The sequence below is a fragment of the Otolemur garnettii genome, unplaced genomic scaffold (assembly GCF_000181295.1).
Source record: "Otolemur garnettii isolate 467f Iridium unplaced genomic scaffold, OtoGar3 scaffold00082, whole genome shotgun sequence".
Taxonomy (NCBI): domain Eukaryota; kingdom Metazoa; phylum Chordata; class Mammalia; order Primates; family Galagidae; genus Otolemur; species Otolemur garnettii.
This window is the reverse complement of record NW_003852477.1, coordinates 1,955,789-1,978,045: the sequence shown is the minus strand read 5'-3', so window position 1 is coordinate 1,978,045 and position 22,257 is coordinate 1,955,789. Positions and strand designations below refer to the sequence as shown.

Here is a 22,257-nt window from a genome sequence, read left to right as displayed (position 1 = left end):
AAATTAAGAAACCGGTTACTGTGATTTACGACATTAACAGATCATAGAAGAAGAACTGCATTATCATCTTAACAGATGCCAAAAAGCAGTGATGAAATAAAACTCACATTCCTGATTTAAATGGTACAGGAAGCTAGGAATAGATGTTTTCTTATTTGGATAATATCTACCAAACTTAGAGCAAGCATGATAGTTAAGAGTGAAACACTGGAGGCAGGTGTCTAATGATCACAGCAAGACAAAAATCAGAAACAGATGTCATTACTATTCTACAGTGTAGCAGAGGCTGTCACCAAGGCAATGAGACAAAAAAGAGAAATAAGTATAAATAATGGAAAGAAAAAGATATAAGTGCCATTGTAGATAATATGATTATCTATTTGGAATAGCTAAGAAAAGAATCCATTAGGCTACTGTTACAAAATAGAAGCATAATATCAGTGCTTTACACACCAGCAAAAACCAATTAGAACATGTAACAAATAAAAATGATCTCTTTTACAATATCAACACAATGTAGAAGATAATTAAAAATTACTTGACAAGAAACGTGAAAGAGCTCTGAAAAACTATATAAAGCTTTACTGAAAATAATTAAGTGGGATGGGAAAGCTCAATATTATAAACATATCAATTATTCCCAAGTAGGTACATATATTTTGTGAAGTTTGGACCAAAATTTGAAAAAAGTTTTGTGTAGCTTGAACAGCAGATCTAAAAAATCATCTGAGTGAAGAACTGAGAAAAGCTAAGACACTTTTAGAAAGTGGTATCTTCATCAACAAATTTGACAACAATGAAGGAAAGACCACCCACCAGATACCAACACATTGCAATGTTATTACAACTAAAATAAAATATTAAACAGGGATGGGACTTCTAGATCAATGGGACAAAATAGAAAGTAAAAAAACAGGCCCAGGAAATAAAAGAAAGTCAATGTTTCAAAGGGGTATCTGAAACCAGGAGATGAAAGATAGATTATTTAATAATGATTTGGTTACAAATGCTTAATTTGAAAGAAATAAGGTTAGCTAGGGAGGACAAGGGTAGGGTGTGGTTGGGAGAAAAAAAAAAGTTAGCTCTTACCTCTTATCTCCCTGAAAAGTAAAATGCAAATGAACTAAAGGACTAAATGGAAAATACCAAACTACAAAGCATTAGGAAAAAATCAGAAACAAATTCTTATAACCACGGGGACTTAAGGCTTTCCTAAATAAGACACAAGATACAAAAATAAAGAAAATATTACTAAATAACAAACCTTTTGTATGTAAGATACACTTAAAGTTAAGGCAAAAGTAACAGATAAGTAGAGAGTATTTTCAAGTGTGACCATCAAAGAACTAAAATATATAATACAATGATAAAATAAAACTAATTTCTAAAAATCAATAGAAAAGGACAAGTAGCCCAATAAAATAATAGAGAAGAAGTGTGAATGTGGCTTTCACAGAAAAAAAAATGCAAACAGCCTAAACACAGTAAGCAATGCTCAATCTCAGTAGTAATTACAAAAAATGTTAACTAAAAAGAAATTTTTTTTCTTACATAAAGTTGGCAAAAATTTAATAGACTGACAACACTATTGTTGACAACATGAGAAAACACACCCACACACTGTGATGGCTATGTAAATTTCTATGAAGTTTTGAGAGCTTAATTTGGCAGGTCTGCTTTAAAATTAAAGATCCATACACTCTTCCAATTAGCAATTACATTGTATTTGTATAAAGAGGTTGCACAATGGTGGCATTGTTTATGATATCAAAACATTGAAAAAGTATTTAAATGTACATCATTATGGAACAATGGTTAACCACTGGGCTGGGGAGGCAGGTGCTGGAATCACCTGACACAGTGGCGAAGAGTATGTTATGAAGAGTATTGCCTATAAAAGACTGCCTTTATTGCATTTATTTTAAAATTCTCTACAGGCAATGCAACCCCTATTCCTGCACTCTGGATGGACTTCCTGCATTCCTACCCTTCCCCCCTTGGTATGCCATCTGAGTGTAATCTTTTACAGGGAGAACGCATAGATCTGTGTGTACCAACCACTACTGTTAGGAGAAAGCGGTGGAGAAATATGGGGACCAGGATGCCAATTTTGCTAAAACACACATATATTTATTGCACTATATTTCTAAATGTACTTTATGCAGATGAATGCATAAAAATCAGCATGGAGTCCTACTAAAGCTACTTGTAGTCATTTGGGGGGAGATGACAGAGATTTAGGATTGTGGTCAAGGAAGACAGCATCTATATGTCTTCTTATAATCTATATTATGTTATATGATGTAATATTTTTTATATTATATAAATATGTTTTATATTGTAATTTATTTATATAATTTAAAAGTTAATAATTGAAGTCTATAACCTTATTTTCTTTATTTTTTGGGAGAAGAGAACTGCTCTAGTAAACCAAATCGAAGGGAGGATGCGAAGGGCCAGGGTTTTGATCTATCTAGAAGCGTAGCGCCAACCCCACCTAGTGGAGAGGAGAACACACTGCCACTTGCTCAGGATGGCAGAGACAACACTGGTCCAGCGCCTCGTTTTTTGCTGGCTTAGGCCTTCTTTCTGTCAATACCTTGCAAAGTTTAACAGCAGAATACAACTTTCAAGCCACTTCAGAATAAATAGAAAGCTTCAGGAACCTAGCTTATGTGGATATGTGGCATTTTGTACCTGCAAGTTAATCACACAAACTACCCTCAAGAGTATCCCCTGAGGTAAGTCACCCGAAATCTTCAGACAGCAGTCTCCACTGGAGCTACATAATGATTCTCAGTTGAACAAGACTTTTTATATTCATTCTATAATCCTATAAAACCCAAGAGGCAGATTTTTCATGACATTCTGTTTTACAGTGGAGAAAATGAGAGCTTGGACTAAATAAAAACTTTCTAGGCAATGTATTAATAGATCAGGGAGGACTTGAGGACCTCTGAGTCCACAACTGTCTTCTTGGGAGCCTCAGGACCAGAATCTGGTTGAGGAATTCATACCTTGCAGTAAGTATTGGTGATGTCTCAGCCTGTATCCCTGGACCTGGGTGAACTGCTCATAGCTGTGGGTGACAGTTTCTGGCCCCCTGATAGTTTCCTGTTTCAAACCTAAGTCTCTCAGGGATTGCATAGGCATCACCTATGCAAACATGGCAGTGAATGGAATTGAAACCCAACTTGGGCAAGAACAACTCTCACCCAAAGGGAGATGGGAGACCATGGGTAATGATCCCTGCCTGTCCTCTGGTGGGAGAATTCTGAACTTGTCAGAAGGTGCTGATGAGCCTGAGGCCCTGGTGCTTACAGCCTACCTTAATTGGCCTTTCTCACTTTCCTGTCTCAGCCTGGGGTTCCTGGGATCTCCTTCCACATAAATTGCCTGGATCCAATTCCTTGACTTGGAATCTGTTTTGGGGGGGCACCCAAACTAAGATGCAGGGCATGGTAGCTAGGTACTCTGGGAGCCGCAATCACATGTAGGAAGTGGGTGTGGTTTCTCCAAGAGCATAAAAGGTCAAGTTGATGGTAAGGTGATTAATGACTATATGTTTACTAAAGGCAGTGGCAACCTAACTAGATTTTCCATAAGATTCTCAGTTTTGAATATGCAATCTACTGCTTATATGAAGTCATTTAAAACTTCCAGGCCACATTTGTCACTTTTAAGTTTAGAAAATACTACTATTGGTAACCCAGAGTAGGTGCCACAAGGTTTGATATTGGGTCCATGGGGATGCACAGAGTTTCACCTGGAGGGGTGTGGGCCAGGGCACCACACAGTCAAAGGCACAGGGCTGTAAAGGAGCAAGGTATAGTTAGAGACTATAAGGTTAATCTGTTGGGAATCCATGAAGTATCGGAAATAGTCAACAAAATGGGGTGTGTCTGTGTGTGTACAGGTTCATTCTCCTAAGGAGAGAGTTCATAGCTTTAATCACATTTTAAAAGGGGGGCAGGGTTCATGAACTAAACCATGTGGGTGGAGCCAGTGAAGATGGTGAGAAGGGGTATGACCTGGACCAAAAAATCACAGAATGTTAGCAAACTGTACCCCGAGTTATTATACTGAAATAATGTTTACCGAGCCCTGGTGCTGTGTGTAGGACAGAACTTAGCTCTTTATAACATTATCTCATTCACTTGTTATAACCATCCTTTGAGGTGGGTTCTAACATTATTTTCATTTTATAGACAAGGAAACTGAGAACTAGGGAGATGCCAAGCCCAGGGGCACACAGTTGGACTTGAAACTAGGTAGTCTGACCCTAGATCCTTTACCTATAACCCTAAGCCAGAGGCACTTAAAATTCAGTTCATGGTGGCTTTTTTTAACACACAGCAGAGGCCCATCTTCAGAAATTCTGATTTGGCAGGTCTGGGGTAGGGCATGAGAATCTGAGTTCCCTGGTAGTGCTGATGCTGCTGATCTAGGGACCGTACTTTGCAAACCACACTTTGAATTCTAAGCTATCCTCTCCAAAGAAAAGGACATGGAGCTTCAGTGAGTTGATGTGACCTGTTCAGGGTCACTCAGCTACTTAGTAGCAAAAACAAGATGAGCATGTGAATCTGTAGATTCCAAACCCAGGACTCTTTATGCCACTTGTGCTTGGAGAGGGCACATCCTTCTGTAAAAGTGTGTGCACCTTTACATGCATGCGGTCTGTTACCTGCTGGGTGGCCAGGTCCTGGGGATGAGTGCTGGGGGAAGATGGTTCCTTGCTTGGCTCCTCTGATCCCGCTCGGGCCCTTCTCCACCTCCTGGCCCTTCGGTCTCCAGCGTGGAGGGCCTCCTCTGGCTCACTGCTGTCTGAGGTCTCCCTGCTGGCCACCTGGGGGTTGAAGTTCACGTCCAGCTCCCCCTGTATGCGCATCTTCTCAGCTGCAGGGGTCCTGGGGCCCTTCCTCTGCAACCAGGACAGTCTAGCTCGGCGCCCAGCCTCCCGGGAAGAGCCAGCTGAGGAGGTCTCTGAGTCAGAGCATATGGCCTCGGGGTTGGGAGAGAGCCCAGAGGAGGAGGAGGCAGCTAGGAGGCCTTGCTCAGAGCTCTGGGCCTGCATGGGCTGAGGCTGGGGGTTCCTGGGTAGGCCCTGGGACTGTGGGCATAGCTTGCTCAAGGCCTCACTCCAGTCAAAGTCCTCTTCGCTGTCAGAGCCCATCTCGTCATAGGCGGACACCACATTGGAGGTCACCTCCAGGGCCTGGAATGTCCCACTCTTGGGTTTGGCCAACAGGCGTGTCGGGGGTGGAGCGCCATCCTTCAGGGCCACCCAGTTCCCATCTGGGCTCTGCAAAACCGGGGCCAGGTCTGCAGGTGGAGGAGAGAGAGAAACCAGAGAGGGGCTATTATGCCTCAGCATAAGATGAGGTTGCCACTGATGCTACAGAGCAGCTGCAGCTGGGGGCAGAGGTTAAAGGCCCCCAGGAAGTCCCTTGAAGCCTCACAGGCTCCACTGCTGCACAGATGAAGAGAAACTCAGAGACCTGGCTCCTGTTTCACATCTAACTGGGTAGATGCCCCCTACTCTCCTCAGAATTGCCCCACTCCTGCCCTACGCTGGCTTTGACAAAGAGGGGAGAGGGCTGCAGTTGGCAGCCTTAGCTTCTGGCTCTTTGACCTTGGGCCATGGTTTTGTTTTTTGGATACTCAGTCCCCCTCCTTGATCGAAAATAATTCCACCATCTCCCCTGACCTCCCTCTCAAGGTAACACATCTGCCCTTGGCACTTTTATAGATCCCCCTTACAGCCTCCTGAGATAGGCATGTAAGTCTATTTTTAACTCAAGGCATACGCCTCATTCTGGAAAGGGCATGAGGCCAAAAGAGGTTGGTATTTCCATTCGCATTTTACAGATGAAGAAATGAAGATAGAAGTAATCTGTCAAAGGTCACAGAGCTACTAACTGTTCGAGATGGGATGGGGTACATCCTCTATCCTGCTTCAAGACAGCTTTGGGGTATAGACAGTGCCAGGGAAGGCCTCAGTCAGCTGTAAAGCACTGTGCAAGGGCAGGGTGGAGTAGCTCTGGGTCTGAAGGTCTGATCTGCATGGGTCTGAGCTGGGCTCAGGTCTGCCCAGAGCATCTGGGATGACTGGTGGCTGGGCCCTAACAGTTGACCTACATGCGAGGGGGTGGTCAAAGTTACTTTGTTTTTGTTAAAGGCGAAGTGTTTTCTGCCTCTGTGTCGGGGGGTGGGAATAAGGTGACACGGTGCTCCTTTAGTTGAAGCCTTGGACACAGCAGCTGCCAGCAGGAGCTGTTTTGTACCAGGACCCTTGCAGGGCTGTCTGAGAGTGGGTGATGAAGGCTCCAGGAGTTTGGAGGGACTGTTCCCCAATTTGTGTTTGATCTGGGCTTGAGGCCTGCAGGGACCAAAGTCCTGCTTTGGTAGGACCTCCTCCTTCATGCTACTTTAAACACTCAGGTTTTCTACCAACTGAACTGCTACTGCTCTGTATAATGAAATGGGAGACATCAGCAGTTCACAGTGTTGTCCAGAGCACTGTCCTTGCTAGGGCTGCTGCAGAACCACAGCCTTGGGGGAGTTCAGATGCTGGCAGAACATGTTTCCAACTCGGCGATGACCCAGTTCCACTCCAATTGCCCGACAGCAGCTCACACTGGCAGGACATCGAGTTCCCTTTCTTTGAGCATCAGGAAGTGGGGCTTTCTCTGCCAGGAGGATGCTGGGGCAGCAGTGGGCGCCTGGAAGCCTGAGACCAGGGGCCCTGCCTTTCTCCTGCTGCTCCTGCCTCCAGCATCCCTCTCTATCATTGCTATGTGGTAAATACACAGTGGCCCTCCGACAGCTCATCCCCCTGCCCCTGTTTTCCTGGAAGACAACCTTGTCAGCCTGGGGCCTCTCCTCTCTGAGCCCACCTGGTGGCACCATGATCCTGTATTCCGGCTGGCCACACACATGCTGAGCTGTCCTCTGGATGACAAGGGCCCAGGCATAGGGCCTGGATCCCAGTCATCTTTTCCTCCTCAGGAGAAAATGAGTCTGCTCTGTCCCAGAGCCAGCTGGTACAGAGGAAAGACAAGTGGTCTTGACGTCAGAGGGCCCAGTACAGCCACGCAGCAGCTGTGTGATTCTCTGTGCCTCAGTTCCCTCCCTGGTGAAAAGGGCACAGCTAACATCTCCCTGGGCTGCTGTGAGGACTGCATGAGGGACGCTCGTAAAGAGTGGTACCCATGCCTGCTCAGAGCAGATTAATTCTTGACGTCTCCTTTCCCTGTGTCGATAAATGAATGAGGCTGCTTTAGTGCAGGGCAAACAACAAGAACTTTGCATTCAAGTAGATCCAGATCTGGCCCTCAGTTACTAAGTTTACTAACAGGTGACTTTGGTCAGAGAGCACTGTTGAGCCTATTTTCTGGCCTATCAGTGGGGTCGGTGGGAACCACCCTGGCTATCATTAGGATTATTAAGACATAAAGAATATAAAGCATCGATCACAGTGCCTGCTACACTGAGGGCTCTCAGCTATTTCACCTTATATCTTTTGAACTGGATTATAGTATCAGTATTTAACCCCTGATTTTGAATCAGCACCCATGGATCCCATATGCATGCACATAGAAAACAGAGAGATACATACATATATCTTGTAGCCACTATTCAGTATTATATATTAATATCTACACAGCAACACTATTTTCATTGACTATGTAGATATTCAGAAGAGTGGCTAGCAACTAGGGTGTTTATTACTTTTTCTACTTTATGGGATCTATGGATGGTGGTGGTCATGGCACAGTGGTAATACTTCTAAGAAAAGTACTTTGATGTTGGTGGCCTTCTCCCAGTGCTGTGTCCTGAGGTGTCAGATGGTGTGAGTTTCTCAGGAACCTTCAAGTTCTCAGTGAGGCTATTCATGGCCAGTAAGTGGCAATATTGATTTTTCCCTAGAGCAGACCCTGTGGGTATCCACCCCAAACCTTAGCTCTTGCCATTTCAGTACACCTCAGCTGGACTTCTAAGTTCCAGAACTTGCAATTTTTTGCTTGATGCCTTTTCTGGCTGTTAGGACCTACATTGCCTGCCCTGGGATAGCATGAATGTGCCAGGAACCACCTCCTCCTGGAAGCAGCTCTCAACCAATGACTGGAGGAGTAGTAGCTCAGTGGTGGCTCAGTATCCCAGCTTCATGGCCTTCTAGCACCCCAGCTCCGTGGCCTTCTAGGCAGGTGAATCTTTTATCTAGGCTCTCAGAGGCCCCAGCAGGGACAAGCTCGTCACCCACAGTGGTAATCTGCTTGGTAACAAGTCATTTATTGCCTGTCGTTCCTTCCTTCTCTGATGTTCCCTCCCCTCCCTGTGTGTTTCCTAGGCTTGTTTCCCAAATAAACTAAAGGTCCTTAGATTCTCATGTTACAATCTATTACTGGTAGAAGTTAAACAAAGACACCCACAAGTGTAAGATGAAAAGTAGCCATAGCATTCAGTGGTGGCATGTTCACGGAGAAGAAAGGAAAGGTCTTTGGGGTCTTACAGGTCTGCTCTCCAGATCATCTCCTGGGACTTGACTCACACATCGATCCTTAGAGGCACATTGTTGGCCTTCTTTGCTTAAGGAGTATAGCTGTTCTGTTCTCTGAGTTTGCAAAAAGCTTTCTTTTTTAAAAACACTTAAACTGCTTATTTTCTTGGTTGACTGTGAGCTTCTTGAGAACAGAACCATGGCTTATTCCCAAATTGTACTGCCAGGTTTTAGCCAGCTCTAGGCCTCATCCTGGATACATAATGATTACTTATTAATGAACACAGGTACCGAAAGGTTGCAGGGGCAAGACTGAGCTCTTGGTGTGTAGCTGTCAATGAGCCCTGCTATCTATACCTTCTCCTGGGGCCCAGGGAAGAAGTAAAGAGGGAAATCCCTTGATAATCCCACTCAATGCTTGGATTTAGGGTTGACTATGTTGCAAATATGGTCCCTGGACTCTGACACCCACTACTTAGTAGGAAAGGATTCAGTCCATTGCCAGCTCCTCTCTTCCCCTGCCTTTCATAACCCCAGGTTGCCATGTGCCTCTGGGGAAAGCTAGAAGTTGGACAACTTTGATCTCAGCAAAAATCCATCCTTCTTAGTGCAAACAGATGGCTCCCTGAATAGCCAACTCTGTGAAAACCTTGGTGGTTGTCAAGCTGCATCATTAGAACTTCTCAGAGTGGTACCTGGGCTCCAAGACCACTTTCTTGCCGTTCACCAGGTACATCTCTCCGGGGACCTGCTCCCCCATCCCCTCTTCTCTCTCAATTCCAGCTCTTTCTCCATTGTGCAGACAATTCTCAGTGAGCAACTGTGGAGCAGTGGCAACTCCCTTATCTTTATTTCCCCAACACTGAACACAAGCTGTGTATATAACAGATGCTCTCTCAAGCTCTGTAACATGAACTTGTATTTTGGGGAAATCTATTAACTGCTATAAGCACCATCAAGGCTGATGGTAGAGTTGTTGTTGTTTGCCCAAGCAAAGCTGATTCTGCCTGTGCCCTAACAGCTCCTGAGCCAACCCTTCTCAAATTGTGTTTGAGGCATAAACACAATCACCAAAACTAGCCTACCAGATAGTAACCTTCTAAGATGACCACTACCCCTGGGACTCCTCTGTTATACTGAGACTGAACAACGCCCTGGAATAATTTTCATCCTGCTAAACATATTAGACATTATCCCTCAAGGACCTCTCAGGCTTAGCATGGATATTTTAGTATATCAAATGCTAAACATTCCTCAGAAAACCCAGAAGATTTCTACTCAAGTTCTATTATTTTTTATTTTAATTCAATATCCTAGGATATGCATGGATTTTAGAGTGCAGTATGAAATCTTTTTTTGTGTGATGCCGTGAAACTAAGTTTTATGTTTATATACAACTGATAAATTTCATATGGGTGCCTCTTATAGAAAATTATATATAAAATGATGTTTTGGAAAAAAAATTCCTTTGCAAATTTATTAGAAATGCTCCTCTAAATCTACCAGGGGACTATTTAGTGAAATAGTGTCTTCTAGAAGTTCTAATGGTCTACAAATTTATCAACCAAGTCTAAATTTTGAAATGCTGGTTTTTGTTTTGTTTTTATGGTAGAGACACTTATCATACAGTAGCTTAAAAAGCCTGCAAATTGGAGTCATAATGTTTGGACTTGAGGACCAATGCTGGTCATGTTAGCTGAGGTCTTGGGGTCTTGGACAAGTCACTTAACTTTCCTGTTTACTAATGTTCTTATCTGTCAAACGGGATAATGATAGTTCTTAGCAATGCTGTTGGAGGGGTATATATAAAATAGTGCCTGTATAATGGGCTCTAAACACTGTAAAATGGTAAAATGATTTTAAAAGCTAAATATTATTGTTTATTGAAGATCCATATAGAATATATCACATATGAGAAGATATCATATTCTCATATGCCCTGTGGAATCTAAGTGTCCCTTCCCTGTGGGAATTTGCAGTCCAGAGATAATGAGGGGTGGGAAAAGTGATGGGTGGGGGAGGAAGGAAGAGAAAGAGAGAATATGAATGAATAAATATGAATATGATGGGCAGGCAAGGCAAAGAAAGGCATATTTAGAAAGGAAAAATTCACTTAAAAAAACACAAAATCCGTAGCCATTAATAAAGAAAATATTGTGTGCTACAGAATCGCTGCAATGTCACTATTCTGCAGTTTCTACTGACAGGCACTAAAAGGTAATATGGAAACAATCACTTTACAAACCATGTGTCACACATATTGAGGAGGCTCTGAAGAGGTGAATTAAACTGCCCCATGTAGAGGCAGGAGATTCTAGGAGAAGGAAGCAGACAGGGCAGAGGCATTAGTGACCAGCAATGTCATTCTCAGGTGTGGCAGGGATAGATGACTGCCCCTCAAAGGCCTTTTTATGGCTGAGCCAATTTAGTGGGATGTGTTGGCCCAGCTAGAGCTGTATCTCCCAGACCCCTCTGCACTGGAGGAAGGGGTCATGATGAGTTCCAGCCCACAGGATGGCAGCGAGTGGTGCGTGCCATTCCCCACTTAGGTGGTTAGGAAACAGGTACATTGCCTCTCCCTTCCCTCTTCTTCCATCTGCTGGCTGAATGTGGACAATCCCACAGCAGACTCAGAGGCCCTACAGCAGCAGTCTCTAACCTTCTTAGTACCAGGGACTGGTTTTATGGAAGGCAATTTTTTCACAGACTGGGGTGGGGAACGGTTTTGATATGAGTCTTCAAGCAATTGATTATGTTTCTATGCAGTCAGACCTCTTTGCTAATGATAATCTGTATTTGCAGCCACTCCACAGTGCCAGCGTCACCACCTCAGCTCTACCTCAGATTAGCAGGCATTAGATTCTCATAAGGAGCACACATCCTAAATCCCTCCTGCATGCAGTTTGCAGTAGGGTTCCTACTCCTATGAGAATCTAATGTTGCCACTGATCTGACAGGAGGTCTAGCTCACGTGGCAAAGGGAGAAATGGGGAATGGCTGTAAATACAGATGAAGCTTCACTCACTCACCTGCCGCTTACCTGCTATGTGTGGCTTGGTTCCTAATAGGCCATAGACTGGTGCTGGTCTGAGGGCAAGGGGTTGGGGACTACAGCCCTAGAGGATGACAGAACCTTACCAGGCCTCCCACAGGCCAGGGACACTTGCACTGCACTGTTGTATGATTAGAAAGAAAACTGTAGTGTTAGGCAACTTGAGTGTCTGGCTTATTGTTATAGCAGTGATTGTTACCCTAGTATATCTAGTTTTAGAAAAGACACCCTTAAAACCAGACTGATGCTGAGATCCAAGTCCCCTTGAAAGCTGAAATGTCCCGAGAGGTTGGTTTTGTGCCTCTGGCCTCCACCAGACACATTCTCCCAGTCCACATAGAGCAGGCAGCTGGGGCAAGGCGTGTAGTGTAGCGATTTTAACACCCTTGCACAGGGGCCCCTCATTGGCCCACAGGCCTCAGTGCAGAACAGGAAATGCTGATGACACCTGAGGACCTTCATTCTGCCATAGCAACTGGGAGAACTGCCTGGGTAGAAACACAACCACAGTATATGCTGTGTGCTGTGCTGGTGACCTCGAGACCTGTCTCAGCTGCCCCCATGGCTTGTTGGGGGGAGGAGCTGAGTAGCCAGGCAATAGCTAAGAAGTCTCCAAATAGTGCTTTTGAAACCCAAAGACCAGCTAGATGCTGCTTAAAACAGTTACTTGTTTCGTCCAGCCTGTCCATGCTCTTCCAGCTGGGCAGAGCAGACTCCTCCCTTGGGTGGTGGCCCTGGTCCCTTGGTGGCCTTGACACTGCCCCCAGTGATGAGGTCTTCAGGGCATCTTCCCCAGTGATGGAGAAGGCAGACTGGGACCGCTGGGGAAAGAAATAGAAGAGAGGAGAGTTTATAAGGCACAGTCCCTGGGAGGATACTGTCATCTTCTGGGGCAGTCACTGTACGGCACAGAGGAAACATGATTAATGGTAATGATCCCTCTCATGTGAACCCTAAAAGCTGCAAATCAGTACATAATCGCATGTAGTAGTACAAATGGTTCCCTGTTCATCCCGTTGCACATCAGCCAGGCCTACTAGAAAGCACAAGAGATGCAGTGGAACCCTGTGGGGCCAGCTCTCACATGGCTTCTTCTTACCCAGTCATTTTCTCAGCCAACATTTCTTAGAGCCAACTGCGCATGATGAACTCCGTGCTATAGGACATGCAAAAACAAAAGCATCTTCCCTCGAAGACCTCTAAACTTGCAGAGTTCCAGTAGTGTAAACACAGTTACAGCACCATGTACGTGCTATATCAGAGAAGTGAGCAGAGTACGGTTGGTCCATAAGCCCAGGACAATTACAACATAGCCCCAGTGAGCCCCTGAATTAAAGGAAGGAAAACAAACTCTAATATAAGGAAAAGTGGGAGAAGTGGGAATTCAAATGAATGATGCGAAGGAAATATAATTTGAAATGATTTTATATAGATATAAAATATATATCATATTCTCAAACTATATATACAGACACCATCAAACAGAAAGAGACCAATTTTTCCTTTCTTATTTAATAAAGGAATTATGCCTTATTAGTTAATTACTTTGCTTTTTTTATATGGATAAGCAGGAGAGGAGGGGCATATTCACAAAGCCACTAAAAGCATTTGTGACTACAGTATTAAACAAAGTACTTTCCATAACTCAGGCCTTCTATGTGATCTGCCTCCATCCATTGGCCGCCATTGACTCCAACAGCCCTACTCCTTGTCCAGTGGGAAATGTGCTCACCTCATTAACTGCCTTCTCCTATTTCACGAGCTTGGAATAGGAGGGCTTGGGCAGGGCTGTGGAATGCTTTGGGGCTGGACTTAGGAGTCAGCCATGTCTGGGCTCCAACACCAGCTCTGCTATAATACCTGGGCTGACTGATGTGTGTAAGCTTTCCCTGCATTCAGGGTAAACCGTATGATAAATGGTAGCTTAAAAAAAAGGTGAGAGAGAATAACAAGAAAACCAGCACAAACTAGCACAGGACATTTGGATGACAACACTGAGCCCTATAATTGGAGTTTGGGGAGAGGATGATACACGCAGCTGCCTTGCCCCTGAAGGAATGTTAAACAGTCTGAGAAAAGACACAGAGACAGGTGAGGATCAAAGCCCAGTAGGACAGGCCAGGCCAGGGTGTCTGGCACACTTTGGTGGAGAGTGTTAGTTCAGGCCAATGTAGGTCCAGAAGGAGTCACAGGAAATCTTTATTTCTTCCTTGAATGCCCACAAGAACTTTCAGTGATCTAGGAGGAAGATGGGCTTATAGAACAAATATGGAACCCTGTAAACTGTATACCAGGGTCCCAACCTGTCTCTTATCCCTTTGAATCCAGTAAAGAGAGCAAGATGGGCCTCCAGACCTGCCTTTTAATGAGGAGGTCCGGGACAGTGCAGCCCAACGGCAGTGAGCTGTCCCCATCTTGTCAATTCCATAAGACTCTGTGTGTTGACAGATTCCAGTCCAAACAAGTCATGACCTGTGGAAAACCCACTGATTACCCCTTTCCACAAGCTGGTTGGGGTCCTGGGCGTCTCTATACTTATATGTGCTTTGTTTTATTCTACTGAAAACATTTATTTTCTGGCCTGGGGTCCCCACCAGACTGTGGAGCAATTGAGGGCAGTTAATGTCCTGCAAATAATGACATCTCCAGCCCCTGGCATAGTAACTGGTACAGAATTGGAAATCAGTGAATGTTTGCTATGGAGTGACTGGCTGGCTTTTCAGAAGTGCCTAAAGAGAAAGAGATAAAAAGAAGCCCACTATTATCTCCACTTACACCCTGAAGAACAATGTCTTACTTTGAGGAGGGCCAAGCAAACATGCCTGTGAAGGTGCTTTCAGTCAAGTGTCACCTTGTTCATCATGAGGGTGCAACAGGCATTGACCCTGTCCCAAGTGTCAGAACAGTTCTGACAATGTATTGTGACAATAACTGAGGCTTTCACAGGGTTAGATATTTAGAAAACCACCTATAATTTTGCTAAATCTTAGACAGATAATAAGCAGTTTTCAGAGAGGACAGAGATCGAGGTTGGTGGTCAATTGGCAAGTGAAGTTGTTAAAAATTAAGGAAAATTAAGGTAAACCCCCATGCATTGGTATAGATCCCTCCGTGGACTCAGCAAGGCTTCTCATTCTGTGTGGTCACCTGGCTCTGTCCATGCTTTGTTATAACTGTGGGCTGACTTGCCGAGTCTTCACAGACCATGAGCTCCAGGGAGGCAGGTAGGGACTGCGTGTGTGATCTTCAGTCACATGTTTGTGACTGCATTTGCAGGATGTAAGACATGGTTCTGGCTGTGATGAAGCTAATAGTCTAGTTGTCAGATGCAGTATTACTGCAGCCTCTCAGAAGCCATTTGGTATAATCTGGCCTTTCAAATAATACCTACAAGTTTTTTACTACAAATCATCAAATACAAGTTTTGAAAAGGGAATAAACAATATCTAATATTTCATTTTGAAGTGGCTCGAGCTGTATTTCATGTGTGTACATGTGATGGCTGGGATCCAATTTTATGGGACAAAAATGCTTCCTCATCCCTTATAAATGCCAAGAGCAACAAATGAAAAGCTCTTTTCTGGTCCCAGCAGGGAAGGTGGGTTCTGCTTTTTTTTACAAGAGATTTGGGGATGCCCGATTTTTGTAATGTATTTAAAGCAAACCATTGCTTCAAACTAAAAACCTGGACCATCACTAAAGGCCCCAGAAACCTGTCTCTAGCAGGTTTCAGGGCACTGATGGACTATAGTCTCCAGTCAGGGTGGAAAAGCCACAGATCTGAGACTTAGTCCTACCTGGCTTTGCCACAAATTCACTACAATGAACACATGTCCAGCAGATGGCGCCACAACAACGCCTTTTCTCACCAGATAGACTTTGTGGCTCCTGGAAAGTAATGAAATTATTTAAATTATTTGGTTGCTACCCTGGATGAACCCTCTATGTCCACCCTTTCTTTCCTACTCATAGCCTCTTCTTGTCTTACTTCTTCATGGAAGAAGCAGGGCTGGTGACATCTAGAAGACCTGGGTTTCCAATGTCTGCATATTTATGTGAGGGGGCTGCATGATGGGGGAGTCCATGGGTCCAGGAATGCTAACATGTCAGTAATGCCTTGCAAAAATGGACTCCAGGAATTGCGATTTCAGATAGGCCAGGCCTTCTCCTTTATTCTTAGACATCAACTAATACATGTTAGCCAGCTCCTCTTCTTGGTATGTGAATTCTGGGGCATGTCAGCTGCTCTAAGCATCAGTTTCCTCATCTTAAAGGACCAGTACCATGTATGACACAGAGAAAGCACTCAACAAATGTTAGCCAAAATAAGAGCCTTTATTGAGCTCTACTTCTAAGTCAGTGCAATCTGTCCATACTCACACTCAGTCTGATTGATTGTACATGAGTAAACTGAATAGGCCTGAATAACTTGCCCAAAGTACCTGAGTGGTCAAGGGGCAGAGGCAGGGTTGAGCTTGGGTCTATCTGGCTGCAGACTGATGCTCCTCCATGCTCTCTTGGTGTGTGCCCGACAATGCTTTGCTGAAAGTCTAGCAATAATGTACTCCTGGAGAATGTGCCTTAGCCCAGCAGGACTTGCCTCCTGAACCAGCTGGCTCTGAAGCTCTGGGTGAAACGCCCAGTGCAATCATAAGTTCCCTTTGTATATCTCCCTTTGCAGTTGCTGCACCTCCCATGTGGGCACAACAATTTGTTCCACTTATATCTCTTAGAGTGATAGATTTCCACCATAATTGCCATGATGATCATCACTGCCAACAGGACAGGCTCTTGGAGGTACTGACCATGGCTTCAGATAGTCTTTTCTCTCAAAGAGCCCACAATAAAATAGGGAGAAAATGCCTTTAGTATCAAGGATTTGGGGGCCAATTATGACAATAAGAGTGTTCATATGCATAAACCCTAGTTTTGCTTTGTGTTTTTAAGGTCAGACATAGGCATTTAATTTAATCTCATAATCACAGCAATGATAAAAAGTACTTTAGTTCTATACTGTGGCCATTCAAAAGAGAGAGCAAATGTCAGGGAGGAAATAATGGAGACAAAAAGAGAAAGGTCCCTCTAGTAAAGGACTAGAGACAGAACAGAGAAAGGGTCAGACAGAGATTCATCTTGGTCACTGGGCACAGAATGACGGTCTGGCCCTTGGTGATGGATAATAATCATTATAATTATTATGAATGGCAACACTATATTATTACCAAGATGCCTTTTAAGACATATGCATCCAAAATGGGATTAAATAAATTATAACCCTTTCACTGGTGCCTTTTAAGATAATTCCTCTTAAGACTCTGAAATACAGCTTGCATTGACCCCTACTATTGGCAGGGAGCTATGTAATGAGGGAGAATATTAAAAAGGGAACAATCATAATAAATTTTCTTTTAAGAGAATAGATGGAAAGTCTGGCTGGGGATGAATTAAGTTTGGGTTTCACAGTTAAGTTCCAGGAGTGGGGCCTGCAGGATGTGGGGATTCTGCATAGTTATTCCCTGAGCTAGAGATGTCCAGGGCACTGGAGAACTGAAGAGAAAGTAGGAAGCCCTATCAGGAGGCCACAGGTCAGGGATCCTATTTTAAGATATTGTGAAGACATCATCTTTAAGCCTGGCAGCCTGTTGGCATCACCTGGGAGCTTCCAGTAGGAAGACGAATGCCTGGGCAGGGACACAGATAAACATTCAGGGTGAGAACAGCTGGGGGAAGGTGAAATCCCCGAGAACTGAGGCTTAGCCTGCTTGTGTCCATGCTCTGGTCATTGTCCCTGCATATTCCTGCCTTTATGTCCTCTATTCATTTCTTCTTTATTTAAATCTCTAAAACAATGCTATGCAATACAACTTTCTAGATGATAGAGATTACAGCTGCTCTGTCAAATATAGTCACCACCAGGATAGGTGCTATTAAACATTTGAAATGTGCTCAGTGGGATGAATGAAAGGCATGATAAAATTAGAAAGACTATATCAGAACTTAAGGATTGAAGGAGTCAATAAGGAAACTTAAAGTTGCAACAGAAAGTATCAGTAACAGATTAGACCATGGAGAAGAAAGAATCTTAGAGCTAGAGGATAAGGATCTTGAGGTAACGCAGGCATATAAAGAGGCAGAAAAGAAGAGAGAAAATGCAGAATGATTACTTAGAGAATTATGGGACTTCACAAAGCATTCAAACATATTAATTGTAGGTATCCCTGAAGGGGAAGAAGAATGTCCCAAAGGCATGGAAGCCCTAGTGGAGGATATCATAAATGAAAATTTCTGAAGTATCCACCAAAGATTCCAATATACTCCTTTTAGAGGGATATTAGACCCCAGGTTGTCTCAATACCAACAGAGTATCTCCAAGACACATTGCAATGCACATGTCCAAAGTCAAAATGAAAGAGAAAGTTTTGCAAGCAGCCAGGAAGAAGTACCAATTCACCTGCAGGGGCAGATCCATTAGGGTGACAGTGGACTTTTCAGCTGAAACTTTTCAAGCTAGAAGAGAATAGTCATCTACCTTCAAACTTCTTAAGAAAAACAAACAATTTTTAGCCTAGAATTCTGTATCCTGCTAAATTAAGCTTCAAATAAAATGCAGAAAGCAAATCTTTTATTGACATACAAGCATTAAGGACATTTGCCACAATAAGACCAGCTCTACAGGAAATATTTAGATCTGTTCTCCACACTGACCGTCACAATGGACCATGAGCAAAGCAAACACCAAGAAGCTAAAGGACAAAACCTATCTTCTACAATGGCACAAAGGATAACACTAAACAATGGACTTTAACAAAATAAAATGAATAGAACTTCACCATACTTATCAATTCTTTCAAATGTGAATGGCCTGAATTCCTCACTAAAGAGGCAAAGGCTGGCTGATTGGATAAAAAAACATAAGTAATCTATATGTTAACCTTGAAGGACAAAATGAAACTCAGGGTGAAGGGATGGAAAACAATACTTCAGGCAAATGAAAATCAGAAGGAGGGGTGCAATCTTATTTTCAGATACAAGTAGATTTATAGCAACTAAAGTTGAGAAAGACAAAATACAACAAGAGGATATTTCAATTCTAAATATTTATGCGCCCAACTTACACGCTCCCAGATTTATGAAACAACCCCTAATTGGTCTGAACAATATGATATCCTATAACACCATAATGTCTGGAGGCTTTAACACTCCTCTGGCAGAAATGGACAGATCCTCTAAACAGAAACTAAACAAAGAAACAAGGGACTAAAATGCCACTCTAGGCTTGACACTCATAGCTCAGTAGTTAGGGCACCAGCCACAAACACCAAGGCTGGTGGCTTTGAACCTAGCTTGGGCCTGCTAAACTTGGGCTAACTACAACAACAAAAAATAGCTGGGCATTGTGAAGGACACCTATAGTCCCAGCTACTTGGGAGGCTAAGGCAAGAGAATCACTTAAGCCCAAGAGCTTGATATTGCTGTGAGCTATGGCGCCATAGCACTCTACTAAGGGTGACATAGTGAGATTCTGTTTCAAAAAATAAAATAAAATAAAATAAAATGCCACTCTAGAACAACTAGGTTTAATACACATATACAGAACAAATCATCCCAAGGCAAATACATATATGTTCTTCTCATCAGCCCATGGATTATACTCAAAAATAGATCATATCCTAGGATACAAATCAAACCTCAAAAAAATTAAAAGAATTGAAATTATACCTTGTATTTTCTCAGACCACAAGGCAATAAAGGTCGAACTCCAACAAAAATTTTCATTCCCATACAAAGGCATGGAAACTAAACAACCTTATGTTGAATGACAGGTTAAGGAAGAGATAAAGGAAGAAATTATTAAATTCCTTAAACATAACAACAAAGAAGATACAAGCTACCAAAACTGTGGGATACTGCAAAAGCAAGGAAGGGAAATTTATCATGTTAGATACCTACATCTGAAAAAGAGAAAATCACATCAACAGCCTAATGAATCATCTTAAGGAGATGGAAAAGGAAGAGAAAGTCAATCCTAAACCTAGCAGAAGAAAAGAAAAACCCAAAATTAAATCTGAAATAAATGAAATTAAAAACAAAAGAATCATTCAAAATTAATGAAACAAAAAATCAGTTATTTGAAAAGATAAACAAAATCAGTAAACCTTTGGCCAGATTAGCTAGAAACAGAAAACTAAGATCTATAATAACCTCAATCAGAAACAAAAAGGGAAAATAATAATAGATATTACTGAGATACAAGAGATCATCTGTGACTACACCAAGAAACTTTACTCCCAGAAATTTGACAAGGTGGAGGAAATGGATCAAAACCTGGAATCATATCATCACTCTAGACTTAACCAAGAAGAAGTAGATGTCTTTAACAGAACATATCAAGCACTGAAATTGGAGAAATGATAAGAAAATTTCCAACAAAACAACAACAAGGCATGGACCAGATGACTTCGCACCAGAATTCTACCAAACCTTCAAAGATGAGCTTGTGTGTATACTGCAGAACCTATTCTAAAACATTGAGAAGGAAGGAACCATCCCCAACACATTCTATGAAGCAAACATCACCCTGATACTAAAACCAGGAAAGGACTCAATTAAAAAGGAGAACTACAGACCAATTTCACTAATAAATATCAATGCAAAAGTACTCAATAAAATCCTAGCAAATAGATTACAGTTACACATTAAAAAAATTATACAACATGATCAAGTAGGCTTTATCCAGGGAAGCAAGGTTGGCTTAACATATGCAAATCCATAAATGTAGTTAGTTAACCATATCAATAGAAGCACAAAGACCAGATGATCCTCTCAATGGATACAGAAAAAGCATCTGATAAAATTCAATATCCTTTTCTAACAAGAGCACTGAAGAATAAAGGGATAGGCAGGACCTTTCTTAAGCTGATTAAAGCCATCTCTGACAAACCCACACCTAAAATCATACTGACAGGAGTAAATCTGAAAACTTTTCCACTTAGAACTGGAACTAGACAAGGATGTTCTTTTATAGCTGCTACTATTCAATATAGTTTTGGAAGTTCTAGCCAATGCAATCAGCAAGAGAAGTATATTGAGGGCATCCAAATGAGGGCAGAGGAGGTAAAACTCTTGCTCTTTGCCATTGATATGATATTATGTATAGAGAACCCCAGAGATTAAGCCACAAGACTCTTACTCCTGATGAGGAAATACAATAACATCTCAGGGATAAAAGCAATGTCCATAAATTACTAGCTTTTGTATATGCCAATAAGCCAAGATGAGAAGCAAATCATGCACATAATTCCCTTTACAGTAGCTTCAAAGAAAGTGAAATACCTAGGAATATATCTAACAAAAGAGATGAAGAATCTCTACAAAGAGAATTATGAAACCCTAAGAAAAGAAATAGCAGAAGACATAAACAAATGGAAGAACATACCATTATCTTGGCTGGGAAGAATCAACATGGTCAAATTGTCTATAGTACTGTAAGCAATGTGCAGCTTTAACAGAATCCCCATTAAAATACCAACATTATACTTTGAAGAACTGGAAAAAAAACAGTGCTTCATTTTGTATGGAATCAGAAAAAACCCTGTATAGCCAAGGTTATTCTTAATAATGAAAACAAAGCCAGAGGCATCACTCTACCAGACTTCAGGTTATATAAGTCCATTGTGATCAAAACAGCATGGTATTGGCACAAAAATAGAGACACAGACATGTGGAACAGAATAGAAAACCGAGAGATGAAACCAGTCTCTAGTGGCTATCTGATATTCGATAAACCAAACAAAAGAATAGACTGAGGAAAAGAATCCCTATTTAATAAATGGTGCTGGAAGAACTGGATAACTACATGTAAAAGACTGAAACTGGACTTCCACCTTTTGCCACTTATAAAAATTGATTCAAGATGAATAAAAGATTTAAATCTAAGACATGAAATAACAAAAATCCCAAAGAAAGTGTAGGAAAAACTCTTGATGATGTTGACCTGGGAAAAGATTTTATGAAGAAGACTTTAGTGGCAATCACAACTAAAATAAAAATAAGCAAATGGGACTTAATTAAGCTGACAATTCTGTACAGCTAAAGACACAAAATTAAAGCAAATAGACAATGTTTAAAATGGGAAATGATATTTGCATGTTATGTATCTGACAGAGAGTTTATAACTAGAATTTACAGAGAATTCAAATTAATCAACAGAAAAAAAGAGCAAACAATCCTGTCTATCACTGGGCAAGAGATATGAATAGAACCTTCTCTGAGGAAGACAGACAAATAGCTAACAAACATGAAAAAAATGCTCTTTATCTCTAATCATCAGAGAAACACAAATCAAAACCACCCTGAAATATCACCTATCCCCAGTGAGAATAGCCCATATCACAAGATCCCAAAGCCGCAGATGCTGGTGAATGTGGAAAACACTTTTACAGTGTTGCTGGGACTGCAAACTCACACAGTCTCTTTGGAAAGAAGTATGTGGAATCCTCAAAGAACTCAAATTAGACCTCCCATTTGATCCTGTAATCCCACTACTAGGCATCTACCCAGATGAAAAAAAGTCCTTTTATCATAAGGACTCTTGCACTAGATTGTTTATTGCAGCTCAATTTACAATCACCAAGATGTGGAAACAACCTGAATGCCCATCAACCCAGGAATGGATCAATAAACTGTGGTATATGTATACCAC

At 42.3% G+C, this 22,257-nt stretch overlaps 1 protein-coding gene across 4 annotated transcripts in view; it reads right to left on the bottom strand.

Annotated features, from left to right (window-relative positions):
• MYRIP (myosin VIIA and Rab interacting protein) overlaps positions 1-22,257 on the bottom strand; it is a 372,103-nt gene that overhangs the window by 55,975 nt on the left and 293,871 nt on the right. For all 4 annotated transcript variants that reach the window (XM_003794483.2, XM_012808014.1, XM_012808015.1 and 1 more), the window contains 2 exons: positions 12,223-12,376; positions 4,688-5,325 (listed from right to left, as the gene is read on the bottom strand). In XM_003794483.2, the coding sequence (XP_003794531.1) occupies positions 4,688-5,325; positions 12,223-12,376 (792 nt within the window). The remainder of the gene's footprint in view (positions 1-4,687; positions 5,326-12,222; positions 12,377-22,257) is intronic.